Source organism: Danio rerio, chromosome 13, assembly GCF_049306965.1.
Source record: "Danio rerio strain Tuebingen ecotype United States chromosome 13, GRCz12tu, whole genome shotgun sequence".
Classification (NCBI taxonomy): domain Eukaryota; kingdom Metazoa; phylum Chordata; class Actinopteri; order Cypriniformes; family Danionidae; genus Danio; species Danio rerio.
In genome coordinates, this window is record NC_133188.1 from 25,567,315 (window position 1) to 25,581,359 (window position 14,045).

Here is a 14,045-nt window from a genome sequence, read left to right on the forward strand (position 1 = left end):
GAAAATAACTCATCTTCTCGCCCAAAAAGAAGCCAAATTAGACAGATTGAGTGACTTCCTCGAAAACCATGATCACATCTATGCAAAGGAAGATATGACCCAGTTAAAAAAAAGGCATGGTGTTTTTAAAGCTGACTCTGCTTTTACATAAGAAGTATAATGATTTTGACAGTATGTTGGTAAAGAGTTGTCAGCACATCACAATTCTGACACATACCAAAGGCAATGACTGAATGTGTTTTGTCATATTTCCTCCATCGTGGCCACATGGTTGCACTCATCTGCCTTGAAATGACTTTTCCGAGAGTGCTTGCCCTGCGTTCATTTGTCTCATGAGCTCAGAGCTCTGACACTTAAAGCTCTGTTCATTAAAGCTTCTCCTCGGGAAAATGTGGTAAACAAATGTCTGCCAACAGAAATGTTTGCATTTTAATCAGGATTGTTATATGCGAAAGCCAAAAACTTTCTCTCATGTTTCTCTCATGTGTCATGTCGTGCCAAGTGCAATAATTAAGATGTGTTATGAATTCTTTATAGGCAGACACTGCAAAAATATTACATCACATTCATTTTTCCATTTTGTTTAACTTTTTATGTGAAAATTGATCATTTAAATAAGATATGCACCAAACTGAGAGGTAAAAAAAGACTAATGGCGCTTCTGTTTCATGCTGACTTTAAAGACCAAAAACTGGTGCGCTAAAATCAATTAAGTGCTCCACCTTCTAGTAGAATGATCATTTTTTAGATTCTGAGGTGTCATTTTCAGGAAAGATCATTTTTCTTTATTGCAAAAACATTTCTCTCAACTTTAAGGGACATTTTTCAGACTTAATGTTCTGTGTTATTATTGGATCTCACTAGAGGAATGCGTGCAATAACATCCCAGGATTCGAGAAAGCATCTGATTGAGCTAAATGTTGTAAGAGTATGTGCCATCAAAAACAGTTCCTTTGCCCTAGTAGGATTTCTCAGCTCTCGTATATCCAAGTATCTGTTTCAGGTTTTGTTAAATGATTTACCTCTCAAAGTGACAAAAGAGTTTCCCCATATAATCAATCCTTCAACATACTGCTTTAATTAGTTTTTTCTTTTTAACCCACATGACAAAATACTTTAGTGTTTTTTAATTATACTAGGAAAGTACTGTATTTGAATTAATCAGCGGTAATTCTATATGTTGCCTTGGCAATACCTACAGTATTATAAACAAATAACCTAATAATGAACATTTCTACAACCATAGGGTATATCATACTACAATACACTAGGGCTGCACAATGTTGGAAAAAATGACATTGTGATGTTTAGTTTTTCTGTGATCTATTTTACTATATGAATATACCTTGACAAGATGACTCTATTTGAAAAGAATTTGTTATTTTATATTGACTGGATTGATTTGTACGGGAGTGCATCTGAATAAAATATACAAAATGATACACAACTAATTAAAGCACAGATGAAAACAACAGAACAAAGATTAAAATGAAATAAAAAATGCTTCTTTTTTTCCATTGATAAATTCCATAACCAGATGTAAAATAACACTGCATTTTTGTTGTATTAAATAAATAAAAACATTTCATCTTTGTTAAAGCTGCAAACTTTACTGTAAAAAAATTCAATGCAGGGCTCCACACAATTCATTTATCTTTTTGATTATGTTAACTATCAAGATTATGTGGATGAAACGTGAAACAATTAAGTTGTCCCTAAAACAAAGAAATGTGTTTGTTCAGTTCATTTTAATTAAGTTATTTGAACAAGCTGTAAAAATCTTTTAAAGTATAATTTATTCTGTCCAAGTTGTTTAAATTCACTTGAAATCTTAGTCTCATACCTTTCATATTATTAGATTAAAGTAACAACTTTACATGCTCTGAACTGTATTCTGGTTAATTATAATCATAACTTGAAATTCCAGATCCTACAATGTGACTATTGCAGATTCGCACATTGTGATATTGATGCTGAAACGATATATAGTTACAATTAGAAGTTAGTATTATTAGCCCTCGAAATATATTAACACCCTGTATATTTTCTAACAATTTATGTTTAAAACATAATAGTTTACATATTTGCACATTAAAAACATAATAGTTTAATCACTAATTTCTAATTATCGATTTAATTTACCTTTCGCGGGATGACAGTACATAATATTTTACTAGACATTTTTTTGAGATATAGTATTCAGCTTAAAGTGACATTTAAAGGCTTAATAAAGTAAATTAGTGAAGTTAGGGTAATTAGACAAATGGTTGTATAAGAATGGTTTGTTCTTTAAACAATCTGGAAAAAAATTGCATTGGGGGATATAAATGTTTACCTTAAAATGTTTTTGAAAAAATTAAAAACTGATTTTTCTCTTGCCGAAATAAAACAAATAAGACTTTCTCTAGAAGTAAAAAAAAATGAATGGAAATACTGTGAAAATTTCATTGCTCTGTAAAATATTTAAAAAATATATTTAAAAAAAACATTTTACAGAGGGTTAAACATTTTGACTTCAGCGCTATACAATATGTATAATACAATGTACACTTGAATTTTTTAATTACACTTTTCAAAAACACTATAGTATGTGTTTTTGTTTATGTAGGAAATCAGGAGTCAGAAACATAAGAGAAAAAACTAATTATTCTGTAATGTTTTCAGCTATTCAAATTCAATCTATAGCTTTCTCTACAACAGCCTGTCTCTCAATACAGACAAGACAGAAACACTGATTTTTATATCAACAGACTAAATAACCTGATTTAGACCTGTTCCTAAGCTGAAAAGCATTAAGAAATGTCAGCTCACTGCCATTTAGGTCTGTTTAAATCCCTCAAATATTACAATCTGCCAGAAAACCAGCTGCAAAAATTGGATTTTACTGTGCACAGACATTTCTATCTTAATAACACAGTGTATCTCATACAATATAAATGATTTATTTAAAAAAAGTATTTTTGTTATTGTTTCAGCCCATTTTAATATTTTAGTTAAGTATTTGAACAAGCAGCTGCAATCTTTTTTGACTATAATTTGTGCCCAAATGGTGCCCATAGGGTGCTTTTATTGATGCTTTAAGATTAATGAAAAAAATAAATGTATTATTTACTGATATATACAAGCGCATCTACAGTGAGTCTGAATTGTTTATAAATCTGCTCTCCTCCCATTCAGTAAATTCATGTCCTGTTGGTGTCAGCTGGGTTCAGGCTTAATGGTGTTTCTTAAACAGATTGCACACTCTTTGATGCAAAGGTCATCATAAGACAGCAACTGCTGCTTTTCATCTGAGCTATTAATTATTGTGTGCATTTGTGTCTTCAAGGTTGCTATGGTGGAAGAGTCGGTGTACCCTTTCCCAACAGTGGATGTGCCTGATCATGCCCATTACACTATTGGTGCCGTTATCCTCACCGTTGGCATTACTGGCATGCTGGGCAACTTCCTGGTCATCTATGCATTCAGCAGGTGAGTACAGGCTGAAGAGGAATAGGTATTTTGTAAACAGTGTGTTAACTGTTTTACTATTCGTTATGAAAAGAAAACTGAAATGTAGTCAGATCTATTTGTGCTCAGCTCAATTATTAGGTTAATAGTTATATTACACAGTGGATATTTCAAATCTCTTCCACCTCCTCCACCATCACCTCCTCTTTCACCCCCTCCTCCACCACGTCCTCCTCCACCTCCTCTTCCACCTCATTCTCCACCACCTCCTCCTTCCCCACATCCATTATCATCTCTGCATTGAGAAGTGTGTTAACTGTTTTACTGTTCGTTGTTAAAGAAAAGCTGAACTATGGTCAGATGTATTTGTGCTCAGCTCAATTATTAGGTTAATGGATAAATTACACAATAGTTATTTTAACTCTCCTCCTCCACCACCTCCTGTTCCACCTCCTCCTCTTTCACCTTCTCCTTGTCTTCCTCCTCTTCTACCACCACCTACTTCCTGACCTGCTCGTCTACCTGCTCCTTCTCTTCATTTTCCATCCTCTCCTTCCAACTCTTCCCCAAGTCTGACATATAGCTGGTAATGCAACCCAAACTACTGCTCTGTTCATACAGGCATGATACATCCCTTAACAGAGTGCCTCTGACCCCATACTCCCAGAGCACCTTCCACAGAATGCCACGAGGGACATGGTCGAAGGCCTTCTCCAAGTCCACAAAACACATGGACTGGTTGGGCATACTCCCATGAACCCTCGAGCATCCTGGTGAGGGTATAGAGCTGGTCCAGTGTACCAAGGCCTGGATGAAAACCACCTTTTTCCTCCTGGATCCTTGGTTCAAGCATTGGCCAGATCCTTCTCTCCAGTATCCTGGTACATACTTTCGCAGGGAGGCTGAGGAGTGGGATCCCCCTATAGCTGAAACACCCCCTCCAGTCCCCCTTCTTAAAAATAGGAACCACCACCCCAGTACACCACCCAGTCTAAATGTACTGTCCTAGACCTCCATGCGATATTGTAGAGACGTGTCAGCCGAGACAACCCCACAATATCCACAGGTTGTATCTCATCCACCCCCGCTGCTTTGCCACTGCAGAGTTTGCAAAATACCTCAGCTTGGGTGATGGGTGAGTCCACCACTGCATTCCCAGTCTCTGCTTCCTTAATGAAAGACATGTCATTCTCAAAGTATTCCTTCCACCATCCAACAACATCCCCAGTCTAGGTCAGTAGCTTCCCACTTCCGCTGTAAACAGTGTTGGTGTAGAACTGCTTTCCCCTCCTGAGGCTGGATGGTTTGCCAGAGTCTTTGGGACTAATAGGCAGTCTTCCTCCATGGCCTGAGTTTTTGCTTCCGCAACTGCCCTGGCTGCAGCACGCTTGGTCTATTGGTACCAATTAGCTGTCACTACAAGCCAAACAAGCCCTGTAGGACTCCTTTTTCAGCTTAACAGCATCCCTTATTTCTGATGTCCACCACCGGGTTAATGGATTGCCGCCTTTACAAGCACCACAGACCTTACAGCCTCAGCTCCTCATTGCCACGTCAGCAATGGAGTTGGAAAACATGGAGCACTCAGTTTCAATGTCTCCATCCCCTGTCAGGATCTGGACAAAGCTCTGAAGTGGTGAGAGTCTTCATCCCCTCCTCATCCTCCTCATCCACCGCCTCTTCCACCTCCTTCTGTATATATATAGATGATGCATTGTTGCATATAAATTCACCCTGCACATGCCCAAGTATATCACAACTCTGCCCACATGATGACATCATTCAGGGATATAAATTATAAGCAGTAGTTTTTAGTTTGTTCTTAACGCCAATGTGTACAGAGTATATCATTAACATCACCTTATTTTCTGAAGCTTACCGGTACTCCAGTATTTACCCAATTATGTACTGGTCCAAAGAAATACCACTTCTTGGGTCTGCCATGAGTCCTTGACTTCTCCATAATTATTTGGCCTCTTGCAGCATGCAGTTGTTGGGATCCACTGTGAAGTTAAAGTCCTCACTCTTCTCCACTGCAACCTGTTCTTGAGCTGCACATTGCTGTGTCATTTTTTTGATTCTAAAAATGTGTAAAACATTAAAAAGGTTTTTTAAATGCACCTCTGAACAGTGCCATTATGAACACTGAGGGCCCTATTATACACCCGGCGCAGTGTGGCTCAAGACGCGGTGCAATAGTTTTTTGGTAGTTTCAGCTTGGCGCAAGAGTCGTTTTGTGGCGTTGCGCTACGCTGTTTAAATAGCAAATGCATTAGCACTCATATGTGTGCCCATAGGCGTTCTGGTCTGAAAAGGGAGGCGTTCTGAGGCAGACCGCTGTCGCGTTGCTATTTTGAGAACCTATAATAGATTTTTCATTAGACCAAAAATAACCCGGTCTAAACTCCGGTGCAGAGTTGCGCCTCGCTTACGCACTGCTTAATACGCAAAAGAGAGCAATAGGCAAATATCTTTACATATGAAAAAATGTAAATATTAAGGATATATATAGGATATAATAAGAATAGATATAGGATATAAATATAAAGGATTAAAATATTACAAAACATATTATTTTCTAGCCTACATAAATATGAAAAATCACTGCTTTTATGTCTTCTTCATCTCGGGAGGCTTTTTCAGTTCATTCATAACAATTTGCTTTTGTATAAGGTTATTATTATTAGCAGTATTATTTATTATATACATATTTATATTTGTTTTATTAAAAACAAGCCTAGATTTGCCCACCTGTCAGGTTTAAGACCATATGGGGCATGGCAGGTGTATTTGGAAATAACTCAGTATTTTGATCACACTTGGTAATTATTGTTCATTTATTCGTTTGCCGGAAATTAGAACTGAATTTAGAAATAGTTTTGAAACAAATATTTGCGCTTAACAAACAAAATTAATTATTTATAGGCTAATTGATGTCTGTGCGTAAAGGTTTCCCTATCCAAGAGCGAAAGTGAAAGTGATCCATTATCTCTCATTCTCACGCAGTAGATGCTCTGTTTAACAGTTTTCTGTTAAAATACTGTCAATTGTTAACTGTTTGCTAGTAAAATGCTAATTTTTCCACTTAGACTTACTTTGCGTCCTGTAAATAGCGAATGTGCTCTTGGCGCGGCGCAGCTGGGTCTTAAAGGGAATGGGAGATGAGACTCTAATTGGTTTATTCTCAGAACACACCTATAACTCATTAAGAAAATAAATTCAACCCTTTTAGACCATGCGCCTTGGCGCAAAGTGCATTTTCCCGTCCGTAAATTAGCAAAAATGCATTCTGACACGCCCTGAAAGCGTTTGTGCCCTGCGTTTTGCACCCTGCGCATGGACCGTCAAAATATAGCCCTGAAGGTCAAAAAATGAATTAGTCAATAAGTAAAAGAGGAAGACTCAATCACTAGACTCTTCACAAACAAAATGCAGTTTAAAGTCAGAACTGCAGTTTCTATCTGCCAGGAACGAATTCCATTTATAACATCACACATTCTGCTGAGCTCCTCTGACTGACAGTTCTGAACCTGAAGCAGCAAAATCTCATTCATAGCAAAGGTGTAAATGAAACAATTAATATAAAAATATAAAACACTTGTCCTGCCCCTTAATGCTACACTGACAAAAATACACAGTTCACTCTATTACCATTAATGCAGAACAAGAAACACTGATTATGTACTGACCTGTTGGAAACATTTGAACAGAGCAGTATGAAAATGCCTTTGTATGAAAAGGCATTTTGAAAATAGTATGAAAGCAGTATGAAATATGTGATCTTTACCCTTTGTATGTTCTTTTTAAGTGGCAACCGCACATTTTTTCTCTTGTTATCATCACAGAAATGACCTAAACTACAATGCATAAAGACTGGATCTAAAAGAGACTCAATCCCATGGACTCCTAGGTTAAAAATGTCTAACTTTACTTGCCTCGTACATACAAGCTCTTTTTGTTTGTTTGTAGTATTGTCTTTTATGAAGAGGTTGTGATTAATTTTATAGCTCATCAGTTTAAATTAAATCAAGCCCTAAAATGCTCCATAAGGTTGTGGCCATCTGATTGACATCTACTGCACACCATCACATCACCTTAGCTAATTCCAGCTCTTGAACTGAGCATATCAGCAGTGATATGTGTTTTTTTTTGTGGATTATATCTTGATGATCAAACAATGAACAAATAAATAAAATGGCATGTTTTGTTGTTGATAAAAATATGTCATGTTTTGTGGTTTTGTAAAGTTGAAACCTATCATGCTGCAGTTAATTCAGGACAATAAAAAAGAAGTGGTTCAATATTTTATTTCTATTTTAATATTATTATAGTAGTAGTATTTCTTTATGGTTATGCAAACCTACATTGTACAGCCATGTTAATGTTATAGGCATTAAATAGTGCAGATTATTTTTTGTATTAGAACCAAAAATATTTAATTTTACTGTATGCATTTTTTTTCAATGTCACTTGTGATAGCACTTTCAGAAACCCCCTTAAAATGTAAATTATAGCTGATAGCTGACAAATACTTGACAATGAGTCATATCTATTAAAATGAATACATTAACCTTAAATGTATAGGTGCCAGTACAGCTTTCATATTGTTTTGCCATCTGAGCATGTCTTGTTGGCATCCATACTTGTTGCCTATACTGGTTGTGTATTGCTCATGTGTGAAGAACTTGACAAATCGGGGAACAATTGAATGATTGTGGATAGCCAGGCCTCTGTTTTCAAAAGCTATTAACCCTGCCATTTTCAGAATAAAATGGGGTCTTCACATTTTCAAAATGCTGTTTTTGTTGATCAAAGAGGACAGACCAGTGTGGATGCCAGGCGTAATCGAGTGATTATATGAGTAATTCAGTTGATTCCTTTAAACACTGAAACAATTGGCTTTCTTAATCCATGGAATCAGTTACTCAACCAATTAAAGTAAACCCATTTATTTAAGAACAAAATAAGACAAGTTTTTTTTTTTTTTGTACTTTTTTGTTATTTCTTTTTGAGTACAAGCAACTTTTTTCATGGAAATGTTTGCTCAACTTATATCAAAGACATATCACAGGAATTTATTCATGAGTTAAGCCATGTAATTCTCAAATAGTTCATTCCCAAAAAAACCCCAAAGCAATCTGTTGAAATGCAAAATCATTTAAGAAACTAGTAACTTTCTTTATGAGTGAGTAGTGAAATCATTTACTCAAACTATTCGTTTAAACACAGAGATTCCTTTGAGAACAAACCTAGTTCACTCGTTCACAAATACATATTCACCAGAAATAAAATTAGTAACTTAATGAGTGAGAAATTGAATCATCTACTCAACAATTCAATCAAAACAGATTCATTTTGGAATGAGTGTCTAAGGGAGTCATAAATTGGTTATTCAACTGATTTGAAATGATCATAACACCTAAACACCTTTTAAATCAATGTCTCAAACAATTAATTTCTAAACGCATGTAAAAAAAATCTCATGAAGCAGATTCATTTAGGAATAAAAAATGGCTTTTTGAGTGAGTCGTGGAATTATTTACTCAGCCATTTCATTCAAACACACATTCATTCAAGAACACTGAAGGTACATAAAGAAACTGTCTAAATGACAGTAAATATCTTATTGTGCATTTCTTGTAGATGCACCAATTATTTCTGCATTGACTTTTGTTCGAAGCTATTTGTTTTTGCACAGAGAGGCGGATACTCTCACATGTTACTAAAATAACCTACTTAATGAACAGAGAAATGAACAATTGATTGGTTTGTGTGCAGGAGCCGGACCCTGAGGACCCCCGCCAACTTGTTTATAATAAACCTGGCCATCACAGATTTCCTCATGTGTGCCACGCAGGCGCCCATCTTCTTCACCACCAGCATGCATAAAAGATGGATCTTTGGAGAGAAAGGTACACATAAACCTACATGGTTTCACTATATTTAGGTAGTCTTTTTTATAAGTTTATAAGCAAATCATGATTTAGATTGTTTATGAATGTCATAAGAACCTATCAACAGCATAATCAGACTTTCAGACTTCATTTAGATTTTTTGAGACTTCATTGACTATGGAATGACAAGGGTCTCATTTATAAATGGAGTACACACAAAACGGGGGTGGGAACGTGTATGACAGAAGTTGTGATCTATAAAAAACAAAATTGATGGGAGAATGTGTGCAGCAGTAAATAAACTTCAAGTAAGCAGATTTAACATACAGTATATTCTGACCTAATTAAACCACTTGAATTTATTATATGAGCCATAATCAATAACAAATAAATTTTAATTTATTGTGGCGAACATTTAGATGTAGGAAGGTTTCTATGCAAAGTTTTAAAAATGAGACCCCAGAGACTGTCACTAACCTATAAAGTTAAAATCTAGGTTAGAAAAACAGCCAGTCCCATTTTACATTCTTCAGCATCATGTTTAGGGAAAAAAATTCAAATTAATGTTCCTACAAAAAGGCACATGTACATTTTTTGGGTACTATTTTAATACTATTCCTGAGTAACAGCTCATTTGCATTTAAAGATACAAACATGAAAATACAATATTTTACTTATACCCAAAAAGTGCCAATTTGGGCGGGTTATGCTTTCTCAAAAGTGGCATCACATGACCAATTTAAAGGGATAGTTCTCCCAAAAATGAAAATGACATCATCATTTATTCTCTCTCATTTGGTTTTAAGCCTATTTAAGTTTATTTCTTCTGTTGAACCCCCACCAAAAAAGATATTTTGAGAATGCTGTTTTCAGGGACTCACCAAGTAAATTAATGTAGATGTACTTTAGAGCATTTTTTAAAGTACCTTCTTTTGTGTTCAACAGAAGAAAGAAACTTAGGTTATGAACAAGTTAAGGGTGAGTAAATGATGGCAGATATAGTAGTTAATGCATGGATATTGTCTAAAATAAAACATGCTAGTCCATGATTTGATGTACTACTGTAATTTTGAATGATAATGAACAGATTTAACATAAAGGATGTTGGATGACTTGATGGAATGAATCACTTGACAGGTTGAATGGGTTCAAATGAAGGATGGGTTGCCCTTGGAGACGGCCTTGCTTTCTCATTTCTGACAATGATTCATATCATTCTTCCTGCTTTAGAATGATTATTGCATTTCTGACAAATACAACTGTTTTTTATTTAGTTTTTTGATAATCATCAATTAGCAGTTCATACTTTACAAAGTTATTCAAAAATATTGTTTCCTTTAGATTTTCAGCTGTCCATTTTTTCAGATATGACATCATGTTTTTGTGGTATTCGATAATAGAAGGCTCTTTTTTTCCGTGAGGTGTTTTAAATGTCAGTTCCTATCAACACCGAATCTTAATTGGCTTCATGAGACTTGACTGGTTTTTCTGCCGTCTTCTGCTTGAAGGTGCTCTTTGATTGTGATTTATTGTAGTGACTGATGCCGATCTTTTGTGTTCAGGGTCTTTACTTGGCAGGCATGAAATTGTTGTTCCGTTCTTCCTTCTGTGACAGAAAATCAGGTCACTTCAGGTGAAATCACACTACCGTCTGCTCTATGGACTTCTATTCATGCAAGTACAGGTCACAGAAAACTTAAGTTTGTGTGAAGCCATTTTGCAATTTGCTGTGTTTCAAGGTTTACATTTCACAAACGCTAATACTCAAATTTGCATTGTGTGGAGACATGTAACCAATAAAAGATTGATACTTCACAGTTATAGTGAGTATTGCAGTGTGCAAAAAGATTTTGTGAGCTCAAAGTCTATTTTGACATGGTCATTAGTCTTATAGAGGAGAAGATGTTAAACCTAAGGATCCTAAGAAAACAAGAGGCAGAAATCAAAGCCAGTGATATAAAAAGATTTCTGGTATTTTGACCATTGGATAAATCAATATTAATCAGTGCCTCAAATAAAATAAAACAAAATAGCTTAAAGTAATACAAAAAAAGCCAAAAACATCAAGATATTTCAAGCTTTTTCAACAAGTCCTCTAAAATCTGAGCTATAAGAGAGACTTTTGTCTATGGTTTATTCAATCTCTCTGTGTTCTGTCTGAATGATGCCTGAACCCTATTACTCTCATTTTATGTTTTCACCAAGTCTAATGTTATAGTGTCATTTTAAAATAAGACTGTAAGCCATATATTATGCCAAGCTCTATGTTTAATAGGGTATTTATTTAAAAAATCCTCATTTAATTCAGACAGAAAATTTAAAGATATATGCCAACCTTAAAAAAAAAACTTGATTTTTATTATAATCAAAGAGATTTATTCACCTTCCCCAAAACTCTTGATGCTTTTCAAGATTTAATTAGGATTATATTCACATTTAAGCACTGAAATACTTATAGCATTTAAATATTCATGGCTGCTCAAACATGCCTGCTTGAAGCAAAAAACCAATGGGATTCATTATTGTGTATCACGTTTGAGCTTCTAAAAGAACCAATGGTTTGTTCTCATGTATCATAAACTGTGATACATGTTATCATATCAACTGTGTAGCTTCATAAAACTTAAACTGATTCATATTTATTTATTTTGACACATTTTTAAGTATCATTCTTATTTAAGCATTATTAATTAAATAATACACTAATTGAAAAATATAGGTCCTTGATTATTGTTCTGAACAGTGAATTAGCATGAATTCAACAAATGTCAGGAACCTCTGATCTTAACCCTTAATAGAATTATCCAGCAGTTAGCTCTCTACAACTTTTACATCACCCACTGAAGCTAAGCAGGGCTGCACTCATTCAGTACTTGGATGGGAGACCACATGGGAAAGCTAGGCTGCTGCCAGAAGTGGTGTTAGTGAGACCAGCAGGGGCGCTCAACCTGCAGTCTGTGTGGCTCCTAGCATCCGAGGAAATTTTTTAGTCGTTAAAAATTCAGGATGTCCTTTGAAAAAAAGTAGGGGTTTAACCCCGCCATCCTGGCCAAATTTACCCTCTGGCCTCTGTCCATCATGACCTCCTAACCATCCCTATATCATAATTAGCTCAATCTCTCTGTCTCCTCTCCACCATCAGCTGGTGTGTGGTGTGCAGTCTGGCTCAATATGGCTGCCGTCACGTCATCCGGGTGGATGCTGCACACTCAACAGGGATGATGAGATTCCCCCCAAAAGTGTGTAAAGCGCTTGAAGTGTCCAGAAAAGCGCTAAAGGAATTATTCATTATTAATAGGGCACTCATTAAACTACTCATCAGAAAAGGCCATGATACTAGGGGTTATTACAAACCTTTAAACATTTAAGACTTAACATTTTGTCTTTAAATTATTGTAAGTATTGCAAAGTAACTTAATTGACAGTGAAGCAGTGACACATTCAGTGTCATAATTTTATCCTCCTGAAAAACAACTGACAGTTCTCCTATAAAAAAAAAACAACAACTAATTTGTCATGGCAGACACCAAACTTTATTATGCAAATTCCACTCATTCTGTTTAGTACGGTACATTGAAGGCATCTGCTCCATTGACATCCACAAAAACAGAACAGCCTCTGGTGTCCCTGTTGGGATCCTGACGCGTTATGCTGTTCTGAGCTTGAAGACTCCATCTTGGAAAAGGGGATTTGACCTAGTTTCAATTAGTAGAAAGAGTTAAATAAAGCTTCCCGTTTGGCTGCACTATATTGTAAAACCAGGCACAATTTTGAAGTCCATCATTTCATTCATGAAAACGAGATCTGCTCGATCCTCCTGAAAGCTTTCACAATCAACCAGAACTCACAAAAATACTCTCTTGCAGGATTAACCTGAATATACATAATCTACCTGACAAGGTGTGAGAGACGACATCCTATTGTGTGAGAGGATTATCTTCAATAACAGATGCTTCTGTTTTGTAATTACTGAAGTGCATCTATTAAAGGTGTCCTGAGAATTCAAGCAGTTATTATAAATCAGACTGATTGCTTTGACTCTTATTCTGTTGTTAACATACATACGCACAACACAACAGGTGTGTATGGATGTTGAGTAGGTGTCAGACTGTGTGTATTGAGCGTAATGATTTCAAATCACCTGTTCCTTTGCTCTCCACAGGTGGTTCTTCTTCTGTTTGACCTGTTTTAGTGGAGACCTGAGTCTTGTTTTATGTGTAATATGACTGTCTCTCTCTGGATTTGTGTTTTTGCGATGTACTGTAGGTTTTACTTAGAACAGTACTGTTACTAGGAGACCATCATATGCATTTGGACACGTGGGGTTGGCGAAGTTCATTTAAATCAGTGGTTTATTATTGAACCTCAGCAACCTTATAGGGTGATTTTACAGCAAGTGCTAAATCATTATCTATATATAAACGATTCTTTGTTGTACTTCGTTCTGAAGCGTTTGAGTGGCCAAATTGATATGTAATTATTTTTTATGGCCAGAATAAATTATATATGGAAATCTTACCTGTATGTGTTTGCTGCACACAAAATATATACACTACCTGACAAAAATCTTGTCATTGATCCCAGTTGTAAGAGCAACAAATAATAACTTGACTTCTAGTAGATCACTTGGAAAAGTGGCAGAAGGTAGATTTTTCTGATGAATAATCTGTTGAACTGCATCCCAATCGTCACAAATACTGC

General features: G+C 35.7%; 1 protein-coding gene across 2 annotated transcripts in view; it reads left to right on the forward strand.

Annotated features, from left to right (window-relative positions):
* Positions 1-14,045, forward strand: part of opn4a (opsin 4a (melanopsin)) — a 63,489-nt gene that overhangs the window by 26,129 nt on the left and 23,315 nt on the right. For both annotated transcript variants that reach the window (XM_073919896.1, NM_001128761.2), the window contains exons 2-3: positions 3,329-3,471; positions 9,229-9,362. In XM_073919896.1, coding sequence (XP_073775997.1) covers positions 3,329-3,471; positions 9,229-9,362 — 277 coding nt within the window. The remainder of the gene's footprint in view (positions 1-3,328; positions 3,472-9,228; positions 9,363-14,045) is intronic.